Raw genomic sequence first — 21,501 nt, forward strand, 5'->3', positions numbered from 1 at the left:
ACAACGGTTGGGGAGAAGTCCTTTCTATCTTCTGTGACCTTTTTGTTTTTGCCCTCTGAATTTAGGCACTTTAATCTCCTACAGATAGAAAACTACCCCCGAGCTGTGACTGGCTTGACGCTGAGCCTCCAGCCCATCTCTGCAAGAGCTGCTCTCCAGCATCTCCTGAAGCTGGAATGAGCCCCAGCACCTGCAATAAATCAGACAGGCTTTCATGGAGGCGATGTTCAGACTGTGTTAAAAGGTGGGATTTTTCTTCTGCTTTCCATCCTGAGGGCTGGGAGGAGAAACCAGATGTTGGAGGGCTTTCAGGAAAGGCAGGCTCTTGAGATGTCACATGTGAGCCATATGCACCAGCACCCATCCTCTCTTCCCTCTGGCAGTGCTGGGGATGGGCAGCATAACCTGTCCTGGTGTTATTACATTGTCTGGGGTTTCAGGATCCACTCCTGATTCTGAGCCACCCCCTACCCAAGTGGCTCCTGGGCCAGCTGCACGGGAGGCAGGGAGCTAAGATGGGTTGTTTGCTCCTGAATCAGACCCTCAGTGCAAAAGTGCTACAGGAGGGCAGAGAGGAAAGAAGGGGGGACAGCTTGGAGGCTGTCAACAGGAAGAGTTGAGACGGCAGCATGAACAGTAAAAGTCTGGAGAGATGTGACTCCTCTCCCTCACCATTCCCACTCTGGGAAAGCCAACCCATGCTCTCAACGCCTTGCCCTAAATTCCTGCCAGTTTTGCAGCCCTCGCAGCTCGGCGTGAAGCAGAAGCCCCAGAGGACAGTCAGCTTCACGGCGGGGCGAGATCAGGACGTTTTGGAGAGACATTTGTTGGAAGCAGCAGCTTGGCACTGGGATTGCTGGCAGCAGCTCTGACCTGCGAGATTGCATCTCCGCCGTTGGCTTCACCCCCAGCCCCGAGCGCTGCTGCAAGGCTCGCCTGTTTTAGGGTTCCCGATCAATATCGGATATTCTTACTTTGTCAGAAGCATGTTCAGGAAATGGGATCTCTCTTTCTCTCTCTCTCTCAAAAAAAAAAAAAAAAAAAGGCAGGACCCTCCTTCCCCCTTCCCACACAAATGTAATCGCCGATATCGGCCTCAGATATCGCCACAATAAATCACAAGCTCCTTATCGAGCTCGCCTGTCTACTGCCTGAGAAGTTCTCCCATATACAAATCACAAGCCCAGATTAAAAAAAGCCCAGCTTGCCAAAACAAATATTCCTTTCAACTCTTATCCCATTTTTTACACGAACAAGTGTTTCATCCTCAAGAAGGAGGATTTTAAAGCACTGAAAGCTTATGGTGCTGCAAACCAGTGCAGCTCACTCCAGGCAAAGAGATTCCTTGAGGAAAAACCCTCAAGGTTCAAGGTTTGAAAACTCCTTTTCTTTGTGCTTGTTGATATCCTGTCTGTCAGCACCACTCCAAACATGTTACCCCCTCCTCTGCCAGAGCTTGTTGTGGGATAAGGAAGGAGCGAGGGGACTTTGGGGACTTTGCTGGGTATTTGCTTACAAGGTGCCTCCACGGCATTCAGGGATTTGGCTGGAGCCCACTCCCGCCTGCAGCCGCAGCCAGGGTTTGTTAATGCATTCAGTGATTGCATTTGGAAAAAATCAAGTGGTTAACCAGAGGAGGGGGAAAAAGTTTCAGGAATCAAAATCCAGAATGTTTTCAATTACACACGTCTGTTAGGACTGGAGAACAAATACAATCCCAACCCAAACACAAACCAAGCAGCTTTGGAAAAAAAACATTGGTTGTAAATACACAGTAACCTCTTCGAGCAAGAAAGGAATTTGCTTTAAGGCCACAAAAGATAGAAAGCAAACGTGGAAGGACAGCAGAACACAAGTTATTCCTAGACAGGTCAGCTGTGCAGGCATGCTGCTTCCCTAGCATCCTCTTGGGGAAAAAAAAAACCAACAAAACACAGGCAGGACAGCGCTGACACCCAGAGCAAAAGCAAACACGTGCGTGGTTGGAGGGGAGGGAGCAGCGGGAGGAGCCACAGCCTACCTGGAAGAACCCGGGCGGGATGGGGCCCCCGGGCATCCCGTCATTCGGGGGAATGTTTCCAAGCACGGGACTCGGGGCAGCAGCTGCGCTCTGCGGGGAACAAAACCAGGGCAAACATGGTCAGGGTAATGACAAAAGCACGTTAAAAATGCCACCTCTCCTGCCACATCCCACTGAGTCCATCTGCCTTGTGTCCCCGGAGCCCTGAGAAGGACGCTCGCAGCTGGAGGACACCGGCCTCTGTGACTCACCCACCGAGGAGATGGCCACACAGAACCTGGAGATAATTCTGGGGTTTGTTTATTCATTTACCCAGGCACTGAGTCTTGTTAATCCACTAAGGAGCCACATCCAACGTGTAATTTTAGGCAGAAGCTGTTTGAAAGCTTTAAAATGCTTCTCCCCCCACCTCCCCATCATGCTTGCTGGTTTAGCCCTGTCCTTTGAAAATTATGCTTCCCTGACCTCAGCAGCAAGCCAAGGCTTTATTATTCATTTCCAAATTCATTGCATTCAACCTGTGGAGTCACATTCTCCCTCATGCCTCCCTAGAATGAGCCACCAGCCCCAAAAAGGAGGGACAGAGACAGACATGGGGTACTTGGACACCCCACCCACTCCTCTCAGCATCCCTACTTGCATTTATTCTCTTCTGGGAAAGCACCAGTGTGATGGGAAGCTCCTACTCTGAAGGAAAATAAAGATCTTTCTCTAAAAGCCACTGCTGGTGACACGTCCCTGTGAGATCAAGAGCAGTACCTGTGCCATCCAAGTGCAGCCCGGTTTGCCCAACACCAAGTGACCCCATCCCAGTTACAGGGCAGTTATAAAGGCACCCCAGTGGCGTTAATTGGATTTGGATCGCTGAACTTCTCCCTCCACCAATTTTTATGATGGATGTACCCACCTAAAACCATAGTGGAAAAACTTTCCACTGAGGAAATCCCATGAGCAGATGGGGTACATGTGAGCCTGCTCAGGCTTGGTTTCACCCAACAAACCCCACATCCCAACAGCAGCCGAGCCAGCCCCGGCTCCCGACCGCATCCGATGCAGCAACAACCACAAGATGTGAGCAGAAGGGGAAGCCAGGCTGCCAGGGCAGCCTGCAAAATTAAGGATTATTACTAAGGATTGCCAAGATGGGATCCCCATGTTTGGTCGGCAAGCCTGCTACTCCTGACCAGAAAGCCTTGCAGAGGCAGGGGAGCACCAGACTAATCACTGCCTTGTGCCTTCCCAGGGCATCCCTGAGCCCCTCACCGTGCTCTCCAGCAGGAGCTGGCGTGCAGGATGTGGGATGAAGGCCAGGACCACGCCGGATGAGGGGTTGGTTTTCCTACCCCAGCATGTCAGAGCTGCAAGTGTCACAGACAACAGTGGAGGTTGATTCCCCAGTAAGAGCCTCCCTTCATGAAATAACCAATTCCCCCTGAGGCTGCAGGGTGCAGCACCCCCAGGCACACCCCATGCCACGCTCCCTCCCCTGCCCCTGAACAAGGCATCCTGAACAGCCTTCCCCCCATCAGCAGCAAAGGCCAGATCTGAGTGTTTTTACAGTTAATAAAAAAAAAAAAAAGTCCTGGCAGGAAAAATAAGCCTGCCCATTCCAGGCTCTTTTTATACATCAGACGGCAGCAAAAATAGATGGGAGAGGGAGTGAACCCACTTCTCCCCCTCCCTCCATCCCCCCAAGTGGGTCAGCTATAAAAGTAAAACCAAATCTTAATCCAAGGCCATGAACATATTGCAGTTTCTCTGCAAAGCAGATGACGGTTCTTAATGCAAAAATATATAAGACTGAGCCCCAAACTGCAGCAAGCCCATTTGGAATTTCCTTTATTAAACCCTCTATCACGCAAAACGCTTCTCTCCCAAGGCGGCAAGCGCTGCAATAAAGCTGCCAAGGTGATATTTTATGGTTTCAAGAGATTTCCAGCACACTATAATCCTTTGCTTGGGGAAACTCCCAAAGCAAAATGGATCCCAAAGTGGAGGGAAGTGAGGAGGAACATGGATTTGGGGATCTGGGGGGAAAGGACGCTGCTCTTCTCCTCCCCTCTGCAATAGGGAGCAGGGGGAGAAGCGCAGAGGAGCCAAAGAAAATCTTGAAGCAAATGCCCATTTTTCCACAAAACCACAGAGTATTTTTCCGTGTTAAACACCCTGAAACCTCACCTATGCCTTCGCAGCGTAAACGGGGATTTAAAGTTCCTTGCACATGTGGCGCTTGGCAGAACTTGGTAATTAAAAACCCGCAAGTACCCTGAGCATATTGTAGGATGAGAGCCAAATTGGTCAGCCCTTGATGAATGATTTACAAGGCTGCGAAGTGACATTTTATTTCTTTTTTTATTCCCCTCCCCATCACCGCTGCTAAGGTAAACACTGAGGCACCTTTAGCCCTGGTGAAGCGATGGGAGCGCAGCTGTGGCTGGAGCAGCTCTGTAAAACACTTGGGCATGCCAGAAACGAAAGAAAAAAAGGCAAAAAAAGACAGCAGGAACAACTTTTCCAAACCTTAAGGGTGAGCACCCAAACCCTAAGGGTCAGTGCACAAACCCAAGGGCTTTCCAGCACCCATTTCCAGGACTTTTTTGTCCACACAGCTCCTCCCACATGGTTTATTTTCAACATTTTGTCTCAGAAACTCTTCTTAGGGACTCTTGGTTGCAGTTTGCTTTCCAAAGCTCTTTCCTTAGGTGAACATGTAAAACCCACTGAATCTCCCTGGTGAAGTTGCCATGGAAGCTGGCAGAAAATGGGCATGGAACTGCTGTGCCACCACATCCAAGCTGGAGCTGAACCAGAAGCACATCAGCCACGCTAAGGTCCCCATTGGCATGTGACACCCCAAATTTCCTTCCACTGAAACACATGGAAACCACTGCCAGTAATGAGCCAGGACATCTCTGGCAATGCTGGCGTGCCAGCTCATTTGCCTTTTGTAAGATGGCAAATTTTCCCCATGTTGGAAATCAATATATACGCGTTCCTGGGGCGCACACGCATAGCTATATACACAAACACACATATGTATTTTTAATTCCCTGCCACACACGTTGGTATTTTTCCCTCTTTTTTTTGGTGGAAGCCAGTGGAATGATGACAATCTGGATCACCGTGTTTCGCTTCCAAAGCGAAGCTCTCAGTTAACACACCGGCCTGGTACGCCAGCAGATGCCGTCTAAGCCTTTAAATCGCACACTAATTGCACTAATTGAGCTAACAGTCTCTGTTTCGTCTCCCTACCCTGAGTCAACCAGCATCTTCTGGTACTGCTGTAGAGATCCAAGCTGTTGACTGTAGTGTTATTTTGTCAGCCATTAAACGATTCATCAGAGTCATTAATTGATTTATTACCGCTGCCTGCGAGTATAGCCTTGCAAATAAAGAAGGATGGAGGTCAGGAGGCAATGGAAATCGGACAAAACAGCACAGCCAGGAGCTGGGCACTTGAATTATCGATAGGAGCCCACTTGCGCAGGACCACGGGCATCAGGTTATGGAGGGGAAGAAAGGAGAAGATGCGCTGTCTGGCTGTGCTACAAAGCTGGTTAGGGTCTTCAGCTACAATCTACGCAGGATGTAAAAGGGCTATTAAAACCATCTTGTTTTCTTAACCTAATCCTCCAGGAGAAACCAGGTTATTCAGCTGTATTAACTGAGCTGAAGAGCAGCAGGGAAGAAGCACTGGCGTGGCTGCCCCACAGCCCCAGGCGTATCCCCACCAGCACTTTGGTGTCACCCCAATCTGCTTTCCCAGGCCGGGAACACAGCTCACCTCCGCTGTCCCCCAGCCCTGGGAGGAGCTGCGGTCCAGTGCTTTTATTTATTTACTTTCTTTACAGCAGGGCTGAGGGCTGTGCTGGGCGTGAGGCTTTGCTGCGAGCAGGGTGCGGTGAGCCGTTTCCTGCCCCCCGCCCTGCGCGCTCGGCCCCAGCGCGGCCGGGAGGCACCGCCGAGGGCCCAGCGGGGTTTGGGGGCTCAATTTAGAAACCAGAGCAGGTGGGGTGAGATCACCCTCACTGACAGAATGTGTTTGCTCCCAGCTCCCAGGTAGCTGGCTAATAAAGAGGCAACACCCTACAAGAGAGGGCTTGGGAAGCCAAGGAGTTTTCTGGATGTGTTGCCCACACATGGGGCTGCTGCAAGGGATTCTTCCTCTTCATCCCCCCAATCTGTGGACCTTAAAGAGCAGCCTGAAGGTGGGCTAAGGCACTTCACCCCTTCCTGCAAGGCTCTCAGTGTCACCATTATGACAGCCAAGCCCCAGCCAAGCCCCAGCTCACCACCCACCCAAACCTGCCACGCTTCACCAACACCAGCAGTGGCTCCTGTGAACCATCTACGAAAAGCAGGTTCCAACTGGTGGTAGTAACTCTGCCACTAAATGCAAGCTGGTGTCCCCACCACGCACTCCAGGCGAGCAGCTTGCCCCAGCACCCCATGCTGGTTTTCACCAAACACTTATTTTCAATAAAAATAGCATGCCAAGAGTGGTGCAAGGGAGCAGAGAGGATGCTCCATTTGGGAGCAGCACCACCAGCACTGGCTGCTTGGCCCGGCACAGCCCCCATCAACCCAGCAGTGAGATGGGGAGAGCAAAAGTATCTTCATGGCACAGACCTAAAACCAAACTAAGGATGGCTGGGTATTTCCTTTTTGAGCTCCAGCTGTTTTTGCCATCTCTCCTCTCCGGAACAGTAGACCAGAGGATTTTGGCTGCATCTCACACCTTGCAGCCACTGTGGGAGCAGCACAAGGCTGGGGGGCAGCTGCCTCTGGTAGGAGCACACAGGGGTGCTCAGGACATGCTGGTGATCTGGTATCTATCTGTCTCCTTTGATTTTATTTTTTTGCCTAGAGCACAGGCTTTGGAGCCTAAAGAAGAAACCAGCGTGCGGGTCAGGACTTAAGCAGGCTGCGTAAACAGGTAATACGGAATTTAATTGGACTCCAGTTAAGCCTTTTCATCTCGTTAAAGCTGCCTTCATCTTATATAGCCAGGTTTTAAATTTAATAATAGAACCCTCCCACACCTCAGGGTAACCCGATTAACGCCAGGGAGGACGACACGCCGACCGCTTCCTCTGGACCCAGCCCTCAGATCCTGTCCCCCGTCAGTCCCCTCCACAGGGACTGTGTTCTATCAACGTGCACCAAAATAAATACAACACCAGCCTGCTGCAGGTTCTGAGAGTGAGACTGCCAGCCCATGTGCCAGCAGCGGGCACCCAACTGTGGCACCCGCCTCGAAACCATGGTGCCTGCAGAGCCTCTCAGATGGGCTCAGCATTTTTTGGGGGCATGCTGTGGTCACCAGTTAGGGTATGCCAGAGTCCATCCTGCTTTCTCCACTGGATGCTCCAGAAGACAAAACAAACCAGCTTTGGTTTATTTTAGGGTAAGAGAAGGTAAAAGAATGATGGGTTGAAGCTTTGTGTATTCCCAAGATATAAAAAAACCCCAAAACAGATTAAATGGGCTCATAGCAGTATCACCAAACCACCCAAAAGCCATTGCTGTGCTCCCATAGGACACCACGCTGTGCACACAAGTTCAGCTTAATTATACTTCCACAACAGCACAAGCTTTTTGTGCTTATTTTAAATCCATCACCTGTGAGCTGCCTGGCACACAAAGCTCCAGCACACACCCTGGTCAGCAACAGCCACTCTCAGCAACTTTTCCCTTCTCCTTTATGGAGAAAGAAACAACCCCCAGCCCCATATTTTCCTTAAGCCTTAAAAAACCCCACAACCATTTGAAAAAAAAAGGCACAACAGTTGAATGGTGTTTCAAGCTAATACGTTTTTTTTTTTTCTGTTGGTTTTCTTTTTCCCCTCCCTTGTAAAGGATAATCTGAGACAGCAGCTCCGGCCATGAAACAATAGGATTTTAATCTCTTAAGTCGGCGTCCCCCTTATCCCCGGGAAGGAAACCCCTTCAGTCATTTACAAGTTTGTAAATAAGGCTCTTGGTAGCATCTCGCGGACATCTGCTCCGCCAGCCCGCCAGCGTTCCTGCTAACATTTACAAACATCCTTCCACAAACACCCAGCGCGCTCTGCTGAGCTGGCTTTCTCTAAATATATCCCAAGGAAATAACTTGGCAGGGCTGCAAAAATTTCACAGCGACCGAATTAAAGGGGGGGTGGAGAGCAGGGGAGCGGGGGGGGGTAAGCTGGGGAGGTGTAAAACAGACTAAATGCAATTAGGTTTTGCACACGCGTGTGCACAGGGAGGTTTACAAAGGGAAACTTGTGGGAAGTGAAGCTGGGCTTGCTGGAAGTGCTTCTCCTGACTCAGGAAGGGCTTTGCAGAGGAGAGCACTCCAGGGCTTCACACCACGTGGTTGGGTGCAGAGATTCACCCCAACCCTGGTATTTAGGGATGCTTTGCCACGGAGTGGCCCCTATCCCTGGCCTGGAGTGAAGGTGAAGCTGATGGTCCCACTGCCAGCATCTTCCCTGGCACAAGAGCCACATCCAGCTACACCTTAAAACCAGTGTATGAGAACCAGTGTAGGAACCCTCCCCCCTGCCAAACAGCTTAAACGGGTCCCATGCAATTAGCACCCTGGAAAATGCTGTAAATACACAGGTATTAATTACTATCAATTCTCCTCTAATAATTCCAGCAACAGACAGGCCAGGCTCTTTTCCAGCAATCAATACCATCCATTTCAGGGTCTACCTGCCAAAAAAGTTATATAAAATAATTATATAAAATTTTCATTAGATAATGCAATTGCTTAGGACTATTAATCTACTGCTCATCTATCAGTGTGGGAAGCTCAGCTCTGTGAGGGACACCCAGCAGCTCCTTGCACCAACAACCTGCATTCCCTTCTGCACTCGACACTCAGTGGGTTCCACCTAAATGTGCTCCTGATGTACCCACACAAGACTTTATGGAAAGCTCAGATTAATTTCGGATTTTAAAAAACATCACAGCCCTTAAACCAAAAGGGAAGTGTTCCCAGCAAGCAAAGCTGCTGGGAGAGGCAATTTTCTGGAGTTCACTATGAAGTTGTGATGGCTTCAAGTTCCACAGTTCTTCACTCCCAGTGATGTCCCTTACTCCATGCTGCAGTTTCTGGGGTGTAACTGTGTGGGATTGCACAGCTGGATGCTCAGTGCCATGTGCACCAGCTCACTTTCCATCTTCCCCTGAAACATCACAGCTAAAATCAAGTCCTCTCTGTTACCAGCCTTTGAAAAGGCCAGATTAAGGAAAATACTGCCTACCCTCTCAGAAAACTAGTAATGATGTGGTGATGAGGTGCAGGGGAGGCTGCTGGGGTTGGCAGCTGGACTTCTGCTTCTGCTGCTCTCTGCTCCTCTGCCTTCTTCCAGATCAAAACTGCCAAGTGCATTTTGGAAGGGGTTGTAAGAAAAGCTAGATTTAAACTGGTAATCAAATTCAAGAAGGAAAAATAATAATAACCCGTGACTTGAGAAAAATGCCACACCACTGCACCACGTGCATTTGAAGAAAACTAGTTTTAACTTGTCAAAGGATTTACTGACAACTAACAAGGATATTGCCAATCCCATTGGCAAAACATCCCAAAGGCATCCAGAGCCCGGCAACAATTCCCCCATTAAAGATAGGTGCAGAACACAAATATATTTTCAAATTTTTTCTTTCCAAATTTTTGCCACCTTATGTTTCAGCCAGTTGATCTCATCACTTGCTCTTTGCAATCAAAATTAACACAAAACAAGCTGCGAGTATGCATGGGGAGTCAGTGACGTCTGGTAACTAACCCTCATCCGAATGCATGGAAGAGGGTGAGACCCCCTTTCCCTGCAGCTGCCTTTGCCGTGCAGCAGGAAACACCATGACCTCCCAGGAAAAACATCCTTTTCCATTGTCTGGGCAGCTGGATGCTGTGGGATGGAGCACTGACACCCCAGCGCAGCATCCAGCACTTCCCACCCCCAATCCAGCCATAGAAGACCAGGCCCTGGCTTCACCCCACGGGAAAACATCCCAGTTTTCTCCATCCTCTCCCGCCGCAGGGACAGAGAGGAGAGAATTAATGCAAATACTCCCATTCTTGTCGTGCACTTGAATGCCAAAATATCCCATTTGCTTAAGCCTATTTTACTGCGAGCAGCTGCCCCGGCATTATTCCCCAACACCAAAGGCAAAAGGGCAAAAGAAGTTGGTCCGGAGCAGGTGAACACCATCTGCCTGTCCCTGACAAGAAGCTCGTGGCCACCATCTTCGTGTGCTCACACAAAGCCAGCCTGAGTGCCTGTGAGAGGTGGCGGCGGCGCTTCCCCAGCAGCGCCGTAACCTTTGGCGGGTTCTGCGCACCCACGGAGCCGGCCAAGCATCCAGCCCCGCTCGCACTGGCCCCTGATGGATTTGCCTGCTGATCTGTGAAGTTTTACCACAGCCAGCACTTAAAAAAAGAAATAATTTTAAAAACAAGAAACAAAAAAAAAAACCAAAAAAACAAAAAAAAAAAAAAAAAAAAAAAAAAAAAAAAAAAAAAAAAAAGAAAAAAATTCCTTTCTCTAACAAAGCGGCAGGTTAACAAAAAAGAAATCGGTGTTTTTAAAAAAGGTGGCTCTGTTGATGTTTGATGGTGCTTTGTGGCGCCTTCTCTGCACAGCATCTTCCATGAAAAATGCTGCTGAAGGAGTGGAAATGTCTTAAATTGAGGCAGAGGTGGCAGCTGAACTCAGCTAAGGGCTGTGACTGGCTGCAGGGGAACAAAGTCCAGCACATGCTATAAACCCCGGCAAGGCGGATGGGAGGAAGGCAGTGGACTTTGCACAGTGCCAGACCTGGGGCAGCCCTTCAGAGCCCTCAATTCACTGGGACGGATGGACTCAGAGCACATCTGAGCACTGCTAGGTTCAGTAACAATGATGGCTGTGGGCTTTGTCCTTGTCACTACCCAAGGAACACCCACCCTATAGGACCCACCCTCCTGGGAGCATTGTCATGACTAACCCTCCATGTTTCTGCACCCTTGATTAATCCCAAGAAACCAGTAAGGGTTTAGACATCCTCCATGAGGCTGCAGTTGTACTCCAAGAGCCAATCCAGTTCTCAAGGAGCCATTGCTGGGACAGCAACACTGGAGCACCACGAGGAAAGCTGCTGGCAAACCCAGATCCCAAGCAAGATGGGTTTTGTGACTGAGTGATGATGGAGAAAAGCCATCATGCCTTGGCTGGATTCCCACAATTTCCAGGGTGATGTCTGAAAAAATGGTGAAAATATTCTGCCCTCCATGCAGACCTTTTCAGTGACATCCTGCCTGAGGAAAGGAGCCACGAAACATCTTCCATCCTGCCATCCCTGCGGTGTTTTGCTGTGCAGCAATGGAGCTGTGGTGCATCCTGGATCCCTGCAGTGTTTCTCTGCCCAGTTTGGAGCTGCAGAACACCACCCTGCATCCCCACATCCCACAGCAGGGGTGGTGACCCTCCCCAAGCAGTGCCTGGCCACCAACAAGGTCACAACACCCACAACTTCCCAAGTGCTGTGCCCTGGGCTCATCCATCCCTGGGGAGCACGGACTGAGCACCACTGATACTCTTTCCAGGCAAGGTGAAAGCTTGAGCAAGCAGCTCAGGTTGGAAATCAAGCACAAGGGAAGGTGCAAGATGTGGGTGTGAGGGAGGAGGAAAATCCCAGCTTTCCTCACCACCTGCCAGCCCAGGATCCCAGCCCAGGCCATGGGCACGGCTTCACCCCGGCAGCACCGAGACCCAGCTGCGACTCCAGGGGCACAGACAAACCCAAAGCAGTGCTAATCGTCCCCAGAAATCATCTCTGTGCATCTGCCAGGGGTCAGAGATGAGGATTTTTGGGGAGGGGGGATTGCAGCAACTTTCCCCTCCTCTCCACTCATCTAATCCCCCAGGCTAATCCCTTCCAGCCATATGGAGCCCTCACATCCCAAACCTGCTCCAAGGCTGCCCCTTCGCACCCTCTGTGCCCCTGGGAGAATGCTTTGGACCTCAAAAGTGCTGTATGGGTGGGGAAAGGGTGTGATTCTTCCTCCAGACCCCTGAGAGATCCCCAACCACTCTACACACACGGTTTCTGAAGAAAATTCACATTAAAACACTCAAAATCCAGGCAAGCACAGCCCCATGTCTGGTGTTCCCTCCCCCTTTCCAGCAGTAGGGTTTATGGCAGTTATTTGTAGGTGCTGCCCCCCAAAAACAGTGTTTCCCAGGTCTGATAATTGCTCAAGGCATATCAAAATTAATAGAGCAGCTAGAGCAAAGGACAGGAGGAGTAAATCTGACGTAAGCCACTGTGTAATTCAGTGTTGTTCCCAAGAACTGGTGGCGTTCTCCACTGCCAAAAAAAGCCAGGGGCTAAGCTAGCTTGGAGGGGGTGCAGATCTCCCCTGGCAGGCTGGGATTTCTTGGGAGGGGGAGGGTGAACAGGAAGAGGCATTTTAACCATTTCAGCATGTCTGGAGGAGAAGAGGTACACATCCATGGGATAAGAGGGAATTCACCACACCACCTCCCCTCCTGCTCCTCTGCCTAAACCTGGGGATTGGGAACACGGCTCTAAAGCGGCCTCACGTTTTATTTACCTTAACACCAGCTCCCTGCATTGCTTTGGTGTTGCTGGCACTGGTGATCCAGGCACAGCTGAGCTGCAGGACTTCCCCATGGAAAAGTCCTCCTGGGGTTGCGCAACTGACAAGGTGCACACTGGGATAGGGGAGGATTTCTGATAAAAATACAGGTTTTTTAAAAAAAATCACTGTTTTCTGCACAGAGCGGTTTTGTTAGATGCAACTCCAAACCACATCACCCTTAAAGCTTGCAAAACATTAATTATTTCTCTTCTAAGAGCAGCTCTCCCTGTCAAAACACAGTGGTTAATACAAACCCCCCATTTATGAACTGGGAGCTTTTTGAAGCCAGCTCTGGAGGGACCCTATAAAACCAGCGTGCAAACCCCTGCCCCCTGACCCAGCAATAAACTGGTACGTGAGGCAGGAAAACTTAAAGTCTGGAGAGCAAGGGAGAAAAAAAAAAAAAAAGAAAAAAGAAAAAGAGCCCCAGGCTTTCAGACAGCAGAGAGGGGGAGGGAGCGACGTGAGAGAGCTGAGCATCACTGCAAGGTCTTGTTTAGACTGGCAGTGCTGGGAAACACCTGGCTACAGAGCCAAGGGATGGACCGGGATGAGGAGTGGAGCCAGCACAGGCATGGTGGTCATGGACACGAATTGCTGGTGGAAACTTCCTGACAGGCTTTTTCTCTTTTGTGTTTGTCACATCCACCATTTGATATCCATAGGAGAGAACAGCTCCTTTGCTCCCCACAGTCAGAGCTGCTGTTGCAACACCCTGACACAAACCCAGGCATGACATCAGTGGCACGGCCCCCCCAGCACCCTCCTCTCCACAGGGACATTCCTACAAGCACCAGATTGTGATGCTGACCATCCTCAGTCCCCAAAGCTGAGCATCCCAAAACCTTCCAGCTCTGAGAGCTGCTGCAGCCTCACCTCCCTGAGAGCAAAACCCCTCTAAACCCCACAGGGAGCTACAGGCAGACCCCGAGCTCCCCAACAGGCAGAAAATGTCCCACAGTATTCCAGTTAGTTTTTCTAGGTCTTTGTAAAGGCTGGAGAGAAAGAGAACCCCCCTGTCACTGCCCACCCTGCAGATTCCCAAGTACTGCCGAAGCTCCAGGGCTCTCTGGGGTTCCTCCCTGCCCTGATCCCGCTGGGACAGAGCACCCACCACAGCAGCCCCCGGCACCCACCAGCCTTTCCAAGGGATACAGCCTCTCCTGGGAAAACCCTTCCCCAGCTGCAGCACGGAGCTGACAGGAGGGACGAGGGGCCTTTGTGCAGGCAGCACCCTGCTAAGCCGCACAAAGCTGGGAGCAGGGGGGTTCAAAGGCTCCTGGTGCAGGGAAGGGGCCCCTCCATCTTCCCCCCTCCCCGGGCACCGGCTTTTGAATGGCCTTGGCCGGATTGTTAACTCCCCTGCCGGAGCTGCTGGGGCCTCCTCCGCCTGCAATCCCTGCGGATTTTACCTCCGGGCAAGAGCAAGGGGGGGAGAAAAAGGGGGGGGGCAGCCCAGTGCCTTAAAAGAGCCTGGTAAAAACAACAGACTGCAGTTGGGGGATAGATACACGATGGCTTTAAAAAAGCACACCGCCGAGGAGAGTTTGATGGCTCTGCCAAAAGGAAAGAAGTGTCTTCCCACTTGCAAACAAGAGTTAATTATTGAAAAAAAAGGCCCAGGAAAGTGTTAAAACCATCTGTGCCAGGAGGGAGAGGCTGGGGCTGGGCGGGTGAAGGCAGCAGCGCTGACAGCTGCTGTGTACAGGCAGCCTGGACTGCTCCCCCGGCGCTGCCATCCTCCTGCCCTGCCACCCTTGCTGTGACATCCTCCCACCCTGCCATCCTTGCCCTGCCATCCTTGTCATGCCATCCTCCCGCCCTGCCACTCCTGCTGTGCCATCCCTGCCACACTATCCTCACCGTGCCATCCTGCCCAGCAAGCCACAGGTCCTACTGCCCCAGCATGTACTGGGGGTCCCCAGCAGGATCCCCCCCAGCAGCCTCCCTCCTGCACAGGGCAGGAGCTCCAGATTCATCAGGAAGAGGCACCGCCAACGCCCAGAAGTAGCCTGGATGGCACAGAAGGGACATCTCTGGGATGCACAGCGCAGCCTTGCCAGGAGACCTGCTCTAAACACATCCCACTGAAGCATCACCCCATGAAAGAGAGACCTCCAAGCACCCATTTTTACCCCACACCCTAGAGAAACGTGGCCCAAGTGATGCTGCCAAGTGCCCTGCAGTGCCTCCACCATCTCCTGGGCAGGGCTGAGGGGGGACATGGCTCCTGCCGTGGGAAGGACGGGATGCACAGGAGGCCAGGCCAGCCCGCAGGGCTGCGCACAGCGCCTGACCCCGCAGCCGGATCCCAACCGCTTCACAAATATTTACCTAGCTGGTTTTTAAACAAACCCCAAATGCCAGAGAGTTTAAAGTCCATGTCCTAAACAGCTCCTGTCTTGCTCTTGCCTGCCCTGGTGTCCCCAGCTGCCTGCCCAGGGAGCCTCCAAGCCTGTCCCGACCCCTGGGTTTAAGGAAACTGCAGGCAGCAGGCTCCTGCCTGGTCAGGCAGCCGGGCTGCAGGCAACTTCTGCCACTTCTGCCTCTGATTTTATTAGGGATAAGCAGGCTGGATGATGCCTGAACATGCAACCAGTGCAGTTCAGAGGAGCCCTCATGCTGAAGAGCTTCCATATAGATTCAGAAAATAATTAGCCATAATTAAGGGCTTCTGGTTTATGGCTCCAACAATTGTTTAAACAGAAGAGTCCTGCTCAAATTAAGCTCAGGGCTCACCATTTAATATTTCTTTACCCTGCTATGGTTTAGTTTCAAACTTCTGCTCTGGGAGCAGCCTGAGCTGCTCAGATCAGGGCTGCCACTCCTGTGAGCAGGCAAAGGAGCTGCATGGTTGGGCCTGGCCCCAAAACCACTTTATTTTGAAGCAAAAACCTGTTGAGGGTAAGAGAAGGGAAGAAGGAATGGAAGGATAAAACTGACGGGAGCTGGAGAACATGACAGTGCACGAAGAGCAAGAAGGTGCTGCCAGTTTGTGGATGGCTCTGAGACGTGACATGGCACCAATGCCCATGGCACAGACGGATCAGCTGCAATCCTGGCTCACCAAATCTGAGTTTTTGAGGCAGTTTCAGGCTCTTCTGTGTAGCAACTACCCACCAGGCCAGCGCCCACCCCACCTGCGGCGCTCCCTCCCTATGGACAACATATGGCATGTCTCACCTCATTAGAGACATAACTAGCAGAAATAATAAGCAAGTCTTTACACAAAATCTGAACTAGTGCACTAGAACAGGCTCTTCAGCACTGAGGTTTTTGGTGTGTCCCACCAAACCCTGTTCCAAAACCCAGCTGTGCATCCCGTAGCCTGCTCGTCCTCCCTGCCACCAGCCTGGGCAATATCAACTGGGCAAAGCAGAGTTAAATGTGGAGATCAATATTGATATCAAGGCAGCTTCTGAGAGGTTTCAGTTGGTTAAGTAGCCTTGAGATTTTGGCTGCAAAAGGCAGTGCTGCTGACGCGGCCGTAGGTGCACTCCGGGGTCATCCATACAATTGCGATCTCCGGAGGAAGTTGCTGACGAGAGGGAATCATAGAATCATTTATGTCAGAAAAGACCTCTAAGAACATCGAGTCCAAACGTTCCCCCAGCACTGCCAAGCCCACCACTAAAGCATGTCCCCAAGGGCCACATCCACACAGCTTTTCAATCCCTCCAGGGATGGTGACTCCATCACTCCCCTGGGCAGCCTGTTCCTAGGCTTGACAAGCTTTTCAGTGAAGAAACTTTTCCTAATGTCCAATCTAAGCCTCCTCTGGTGCAACTTGAGGTCATTTCCTCTCATCCTGCCTGTTACAGCTGCTGGGATAGGATGTAGGAACCCCTCATAGATGGAAACCTGCACGCAGCTCCACAATACATACACTAAAACTTTACTTTTTTCCACTTTTTAATTAACACCAGTCCTCTGCCACCGTCTACCATGAGGGACCACACTGAGATGCAGTCCCACCATGCTGGACCAGGCAAAGGACAAGAAAAGTGGAGCCCATACAATGGCCTGCTAGAAGTTTTGTCCCCTAGCATGATGGGGACATCACATGAGGATGATGCTGGCCCTCAGCCTGGACAGCTTCTCCTCTCCAAGGCAGGTACTGAAGCCACCCCAGGGCCACCAAGGCAAGGCCAGACGATGCTGCAAATCAGCAGAAATCTTTCCACTGTTTTCTTTGAGGAAAAAACCATGTTTTCCCCTGTGTCTGCTTCCTCCAGCAGAAAAAACTTTAGAGACTCCTAGGAGCAAAACCCCAATGCTCCTCTGCGACCCGAAAGGGCATCCTCACAGACGTGCGAGGCACAAACCAGGAGCACTGCGGGCTCCTGCCAGCTGCAGGGTTCTTCCCAGTGTGATCGAGGAGCGCCGTGGGAAGCACGCAGGGAAAACAGCCATATCATAAACCAACTCAACTTCATGACCTGAACGTTTTAAGACATAGCAGGAGTCTCTGTACTGTGGCCATAACTGCACTATATCAGTTAGCCATCGCTTCCACCAAGATCTAGTGCTCCAGATCTCACAGCAAATGCTGACTTAAAGACCCATATCAAATACATCATGATACCACTGTTTCCCGTTACCCACGCTGATGATTCAATTAATTTAAAAACAGCAGTGAAATTTAATTTCACCATTAACCCTGCAATCCCCAGCAAATGCCAGCTGGGAAGGTAGCAGCCACCTGCCCAAGTTTGGATGGACAGGAAGGGTAGGAACAAAGTGAAGGGGTAAAAGACGAGGAAATAGAGATGTGAGAAGCAAAATGGGGCGATGCAGGTTCTTTTATAAACCCTCTGACGGGGTAGAAATTATAGGAAAGTTTGCAGGAGGGACAGGGAGCAGATGAGGGGTTGCAGAGCAGCATCTGCAAAGGGTTTCATTGAGAACAGGCTCTTGCAAGAACAGCACCACTCAAACTCACAGGGTTCTGCCCAGCTCCAAAGACAAATGCCAGGCAGAGCACAAAACACACCGTCAGACACCCTCCGACAGGGCAGCCCCCGGAGCGTGCCCAGGATCCATCAGCAGGGCTAAGGGTTAACAAGAACCATCAAATGGAGCGCAATCTGCTCTTTCACAGGGTAAAAGGTTGCCCTTTGCAGATCTGCAGGGATGGTGTGCACGTAGGCTCAGGCCCCAGGTCAAGTGGGGTTCACCCAGGCCTTCAGCAGGCGGCCCAGCTCCCCACAGAGGAACAGCACAGAAGGGACACGGCTGCCCGACGAGCTTCCCTCCCCAACACGTGGCCGGAGAAGAATAGTTAGCCCAAGCAGAGCTCTCCCATCTGCTTTTGTTTTCCACTCTTCAGTCCTGGGCTCTGCTAAAGCCCCTGAAGTCACCGGGCATCTGTTCTCCTCCACCCATCGCAATCTGCCAGCCAGGGCCGCTCTGACAGCCATCCATCACGCCGTAATACGCTGACCACGAGACCCAGTGGGACATCATTTTCAAGTCAAATGCTGCAGTTAGCATAAAATAAAGCATCACCCTGGTTTTTTCTTTCTTTCCCCCTTCCCGACGATCCCGCAGCTGCAGCAAGGGACTGGGTATGCAACAAAAGTGAAGGGGGGGGAAAAAAAGGCACAGGAAAATGGCAATTCTACTCTTCTGAGTCATAACAATTATGACGTTGTGATAAGAAACGTTTTCTATGAATTTTTAAGTACCAGTAATCCTGTTTTGCAATTGTCCCCCGGGAACAAGGCGACAGATTGAACGGGGCTGACAGTTATTTCCATCCTGACGAACGCGGCTCCGACGCGCCGTCTCCTCCCTCCAAACTTCCCGGCCCAGCACTCAGCCCACTGATCCAGATTGTTTGGTTAGAGCTGGCTTGGCCACTGGTGTAACTGAGGACATCCACAAACAGCCTCTGAGACCACCCCACTGGCTCCAAGCCCCAAGCATAAACTCTTCTGTGCACCCATAGAGCAGAGCTGCCCTCCAATAGCACACACAGGGAGGAGATGCACCCATGAAACCCTGGACACACAGCCATGCCCTCCAGAAACCTTCAGCTGTGAGCTACGAGGCGAGTTGAGCATCTTGGTTCCTCCTATCCTGCCACAGCAAACACCCTCGGAAGTCCAGGAAGGATGGGGATCAACAGGGAAAATACTGCTCGATGTTTTGCTACTTGAGATTCCAAAATTTTCACCACCACGCTAAAACTCTGCAGATTTATCTCAGCGATACAGGAGAGAAGGCGGCAGGAAACACCTTTTTGTTCAAGTCTTTCAGACTGGGAACAAAACCAGCTCCTTTTACCTCTTTTGTAAAATGAGCACCGTCATCAGAATCAGTGCCGAGGAGCGAATTTGTTTTGCAGAGGATCAAATAAATAATGGATGAAAAAGGAAAGCTGCCACGGCGAGACTGCTCAGGAGATGCTCTGCTCTGGCAGCCTTTCCCGAAATGCTCCTAAACAGATCCTCACCCTGGCTCCAGCTCCAGCAGTGCTCCCCAAATCCAGGTACCAAGGGGTGCTCTGGCCAAAGGGACACTCTCCAAGACATCAGCTCGTGGCTGCTGTCTTTGGCAACCTGTACCAATGATGGGAATGCGTTTTAACTGCTGCCAGGCAAGGGAAGAGATGTGGGATGTGCTCCTGCAAACCCAGGGCATTGAGTGGGTCCTGGGAATCCAGCAGCCTGGCACAGAGCAGCTTCCCTACAGGAAAACCCAGTTTGTTGTCCTGTGTTGGCCATTCTCAGCCACCAGCCCCTCAGTAAGTCTCAATCCTTTAAAAAATAAGCTAAGTTTTTTTTAAAAAAAAGGAAATACAAAGTTTCTGCTTCCCTGCAAGCAGCCACCCCATGCCTCTGCCACCTCCGCCCTGGAATGGCTCTGTGCCACCACACCAGAGCCCAGCAAGTGTGGGGACCATGCCACATGCCCACCTACAAGGGAAGCCTGGGCCTTCAGTGCTCTACAGCCAGAAGACATTAAAATCAGCCTGTCAATTTACATGCAAATTTATTTTAGATGCGACAGAGGGCTTACAAAAGAAGGTGTACTAGATGCTGTTTGCTTCTGCTGAGGCTGTTGTGGTTTGGCTCCCGAAGGTATTGGAGGGGTGAGCTTGAGGGGCAGGCGCTGGGATGCAGAGGCTTTCACCTCTGGATCAGTGTCTGGCTGAAACCCAGCTCCCCAAGCTCCAAAACCCCTCAGTGTGAGGGCAGTGCAAGCACAGAAGCGTGCCCACCACCACTGCCCCTCTGCCTGGCAATCCCTCCTTGCTATGATCCCACCTCGCTAAGATTCCCCCACATGCTTTGTCTTGGGCTTTGTTTGCCTTCCCTGAGCCTGGGGAAGCCTTCCTCCTGTCCTCCTCCCTGTCCCCAGCAGGTCCCCGGGGTGGTTTCTCAGAAAGTGCAACCGTTTCTGCACAAAGTTTGGCACTCTGGGCCAATGGCAGGAGTTGCTTTAATCAACTCAAATGGCATTTTCTGCAGATAAGTCTCCCACTCTCGGCCGCCAAGAAAAAGCCAGTCGGACAGCAGCAAGGGAAAAAAAAAATAAAAACCCCAACACAACCCCCCCCAACAGAGGCTGCAAAGTCACCGCACAGGCTCGCAGGGTGATTATTTATAGCCCTTCCCTCTGCAAAAGCCAAAAATAATTGTTCCAGCCCAATTAATGAATTTCTGAACGCTGGGCTCAGGGGTAGCCAACGAAGTGCAGCACTTTGAGCTACTTGCAATGTATTGGGCTCTAGAATAATGTATTTAAGAAGGGAGAAAACTTATTGTGCAGGAGCAACTGCAGACAGAGAAGAGAGGAGTGAGAACATGAAAGAAGCAACCCTGCAGACCCCAAGGTCAGTGGGGAAGGAGGGGGAGGAGGTGCTGCAGGCACCAGAGCAGAGATTCCCCTGCAGCCTGTGGTGCAGCCCATGGTGAGGCAGCTGAGACCCCCCCCCAGCAGCCCATGGAGCTCCATGGTGGAGCTGAGACCCTCCTGCAGCCCGTGGAGCTCCATGGTGGAGCTAAGACCCCCCTGCAGCCCATGGAGCTCCATGGTGGAGCTGAGACCCCCCTGCAGCCCATGGGGAACCCCACACTGGAGCAGGGGGTGCCCAAAGGAGGCTGTGACCCCATGGAAGGGACCCACAATGGAGCAGTTTGGGAAGAACTGCAGCCTGGGAGAAGGACCCATGTTGGAGAATTTTGTGGAGGACTGTCTTGTGGAAGGAACCCCAAGTTGGGGTGCAAGAGAGGGAGGAGTCCTCTCCTGAGGAGGAAGGAGCAGCAGAGACAACTGTGATGAACTGACCACAGCCCCCATTCCCTGTGCCCTGAGGCCACTGGTGGAAAGGAGGGAGAAAAAACCAGGAGTGAAGTTGGGCCCAGAAAGAAGGGCGGGGTAGGGGGAAGGCCTTTTAAGATTTAGTTTGCATTTCTCACTATCATTTTCTGATTTGATTGGCAATAAATTAAATTAATTTTTACTCAAGTTGAGTCAGTTTTGCCTGTGGGTGATGTTTCCCTGTCCTTATCTGACCCATGGGCCTTTCACAGTATTTCCTCTCTCCTGTCCAGCTCAGGAGTGACAGAGTGGCTTGGGGAGGGGGCACCTGGCCCCCAGGTGGGGTCAGCCCATCCCCTGCAAGTGGCACCTGGTGAGCTGGGATGGCTGAAGGCCGTGGGCAGCTCTGGAGAGCCAGCACAGCGTGGGCATGGCAGCGTTTCCTGGATGGATGGGGAGGAGGAGGTGTCTTCCCAACTCATCTCCATGGGGCTGAACTGGGGCTCCCCAGTATAGAGCTGGGCTCTATATTGGGGAACAATATAGAGGTTAAACAAGGTTTAACTCCAGCCACTGCTGA

The 21,501-nt window shown here is 51.4% G+C and overlaps 1 protein-coding gene across 1 annotated transcript in view; it reads right to left on the reverse strand.

Annotated features, from left to right (window-relative positions):
- SSBP3 (single stranded DNA binding protein 3) overlaps nt 1-21,501 on the reverse strand; it is a 53,647-nt gene that overhangs the window by 16,142 nt on the left and 16,004 nt on the right. Inside the window, exon 2 of the mRNA XM_014307831.2 lies at nt 2,021-2,110. Coding sequence (XP_014163306.1) covers nt 2,021-2,056 — 36 coding nt within the window. The 5' untranslated portion in view covers nt 2,057-2,110. The remainder of the gene's footprint in view (nt 1-2,020; nt 2,111-21,501) is intronic.

This window comes from Geospiza fortis, unplaced genomic scaffold (genome assembly GCF_000277835.1).
Source record: "Geospiza fortis unplaced genomic scaffold, GeoFor_1.0 scaffold396, whole genome shotgun sequence".
NCBI classification, from domain to species: Eukaryota; Metazoa; Chordata; class Aves; order Passeriformes; family Thraupidae; genus Geospiza; species Geospiza fortis.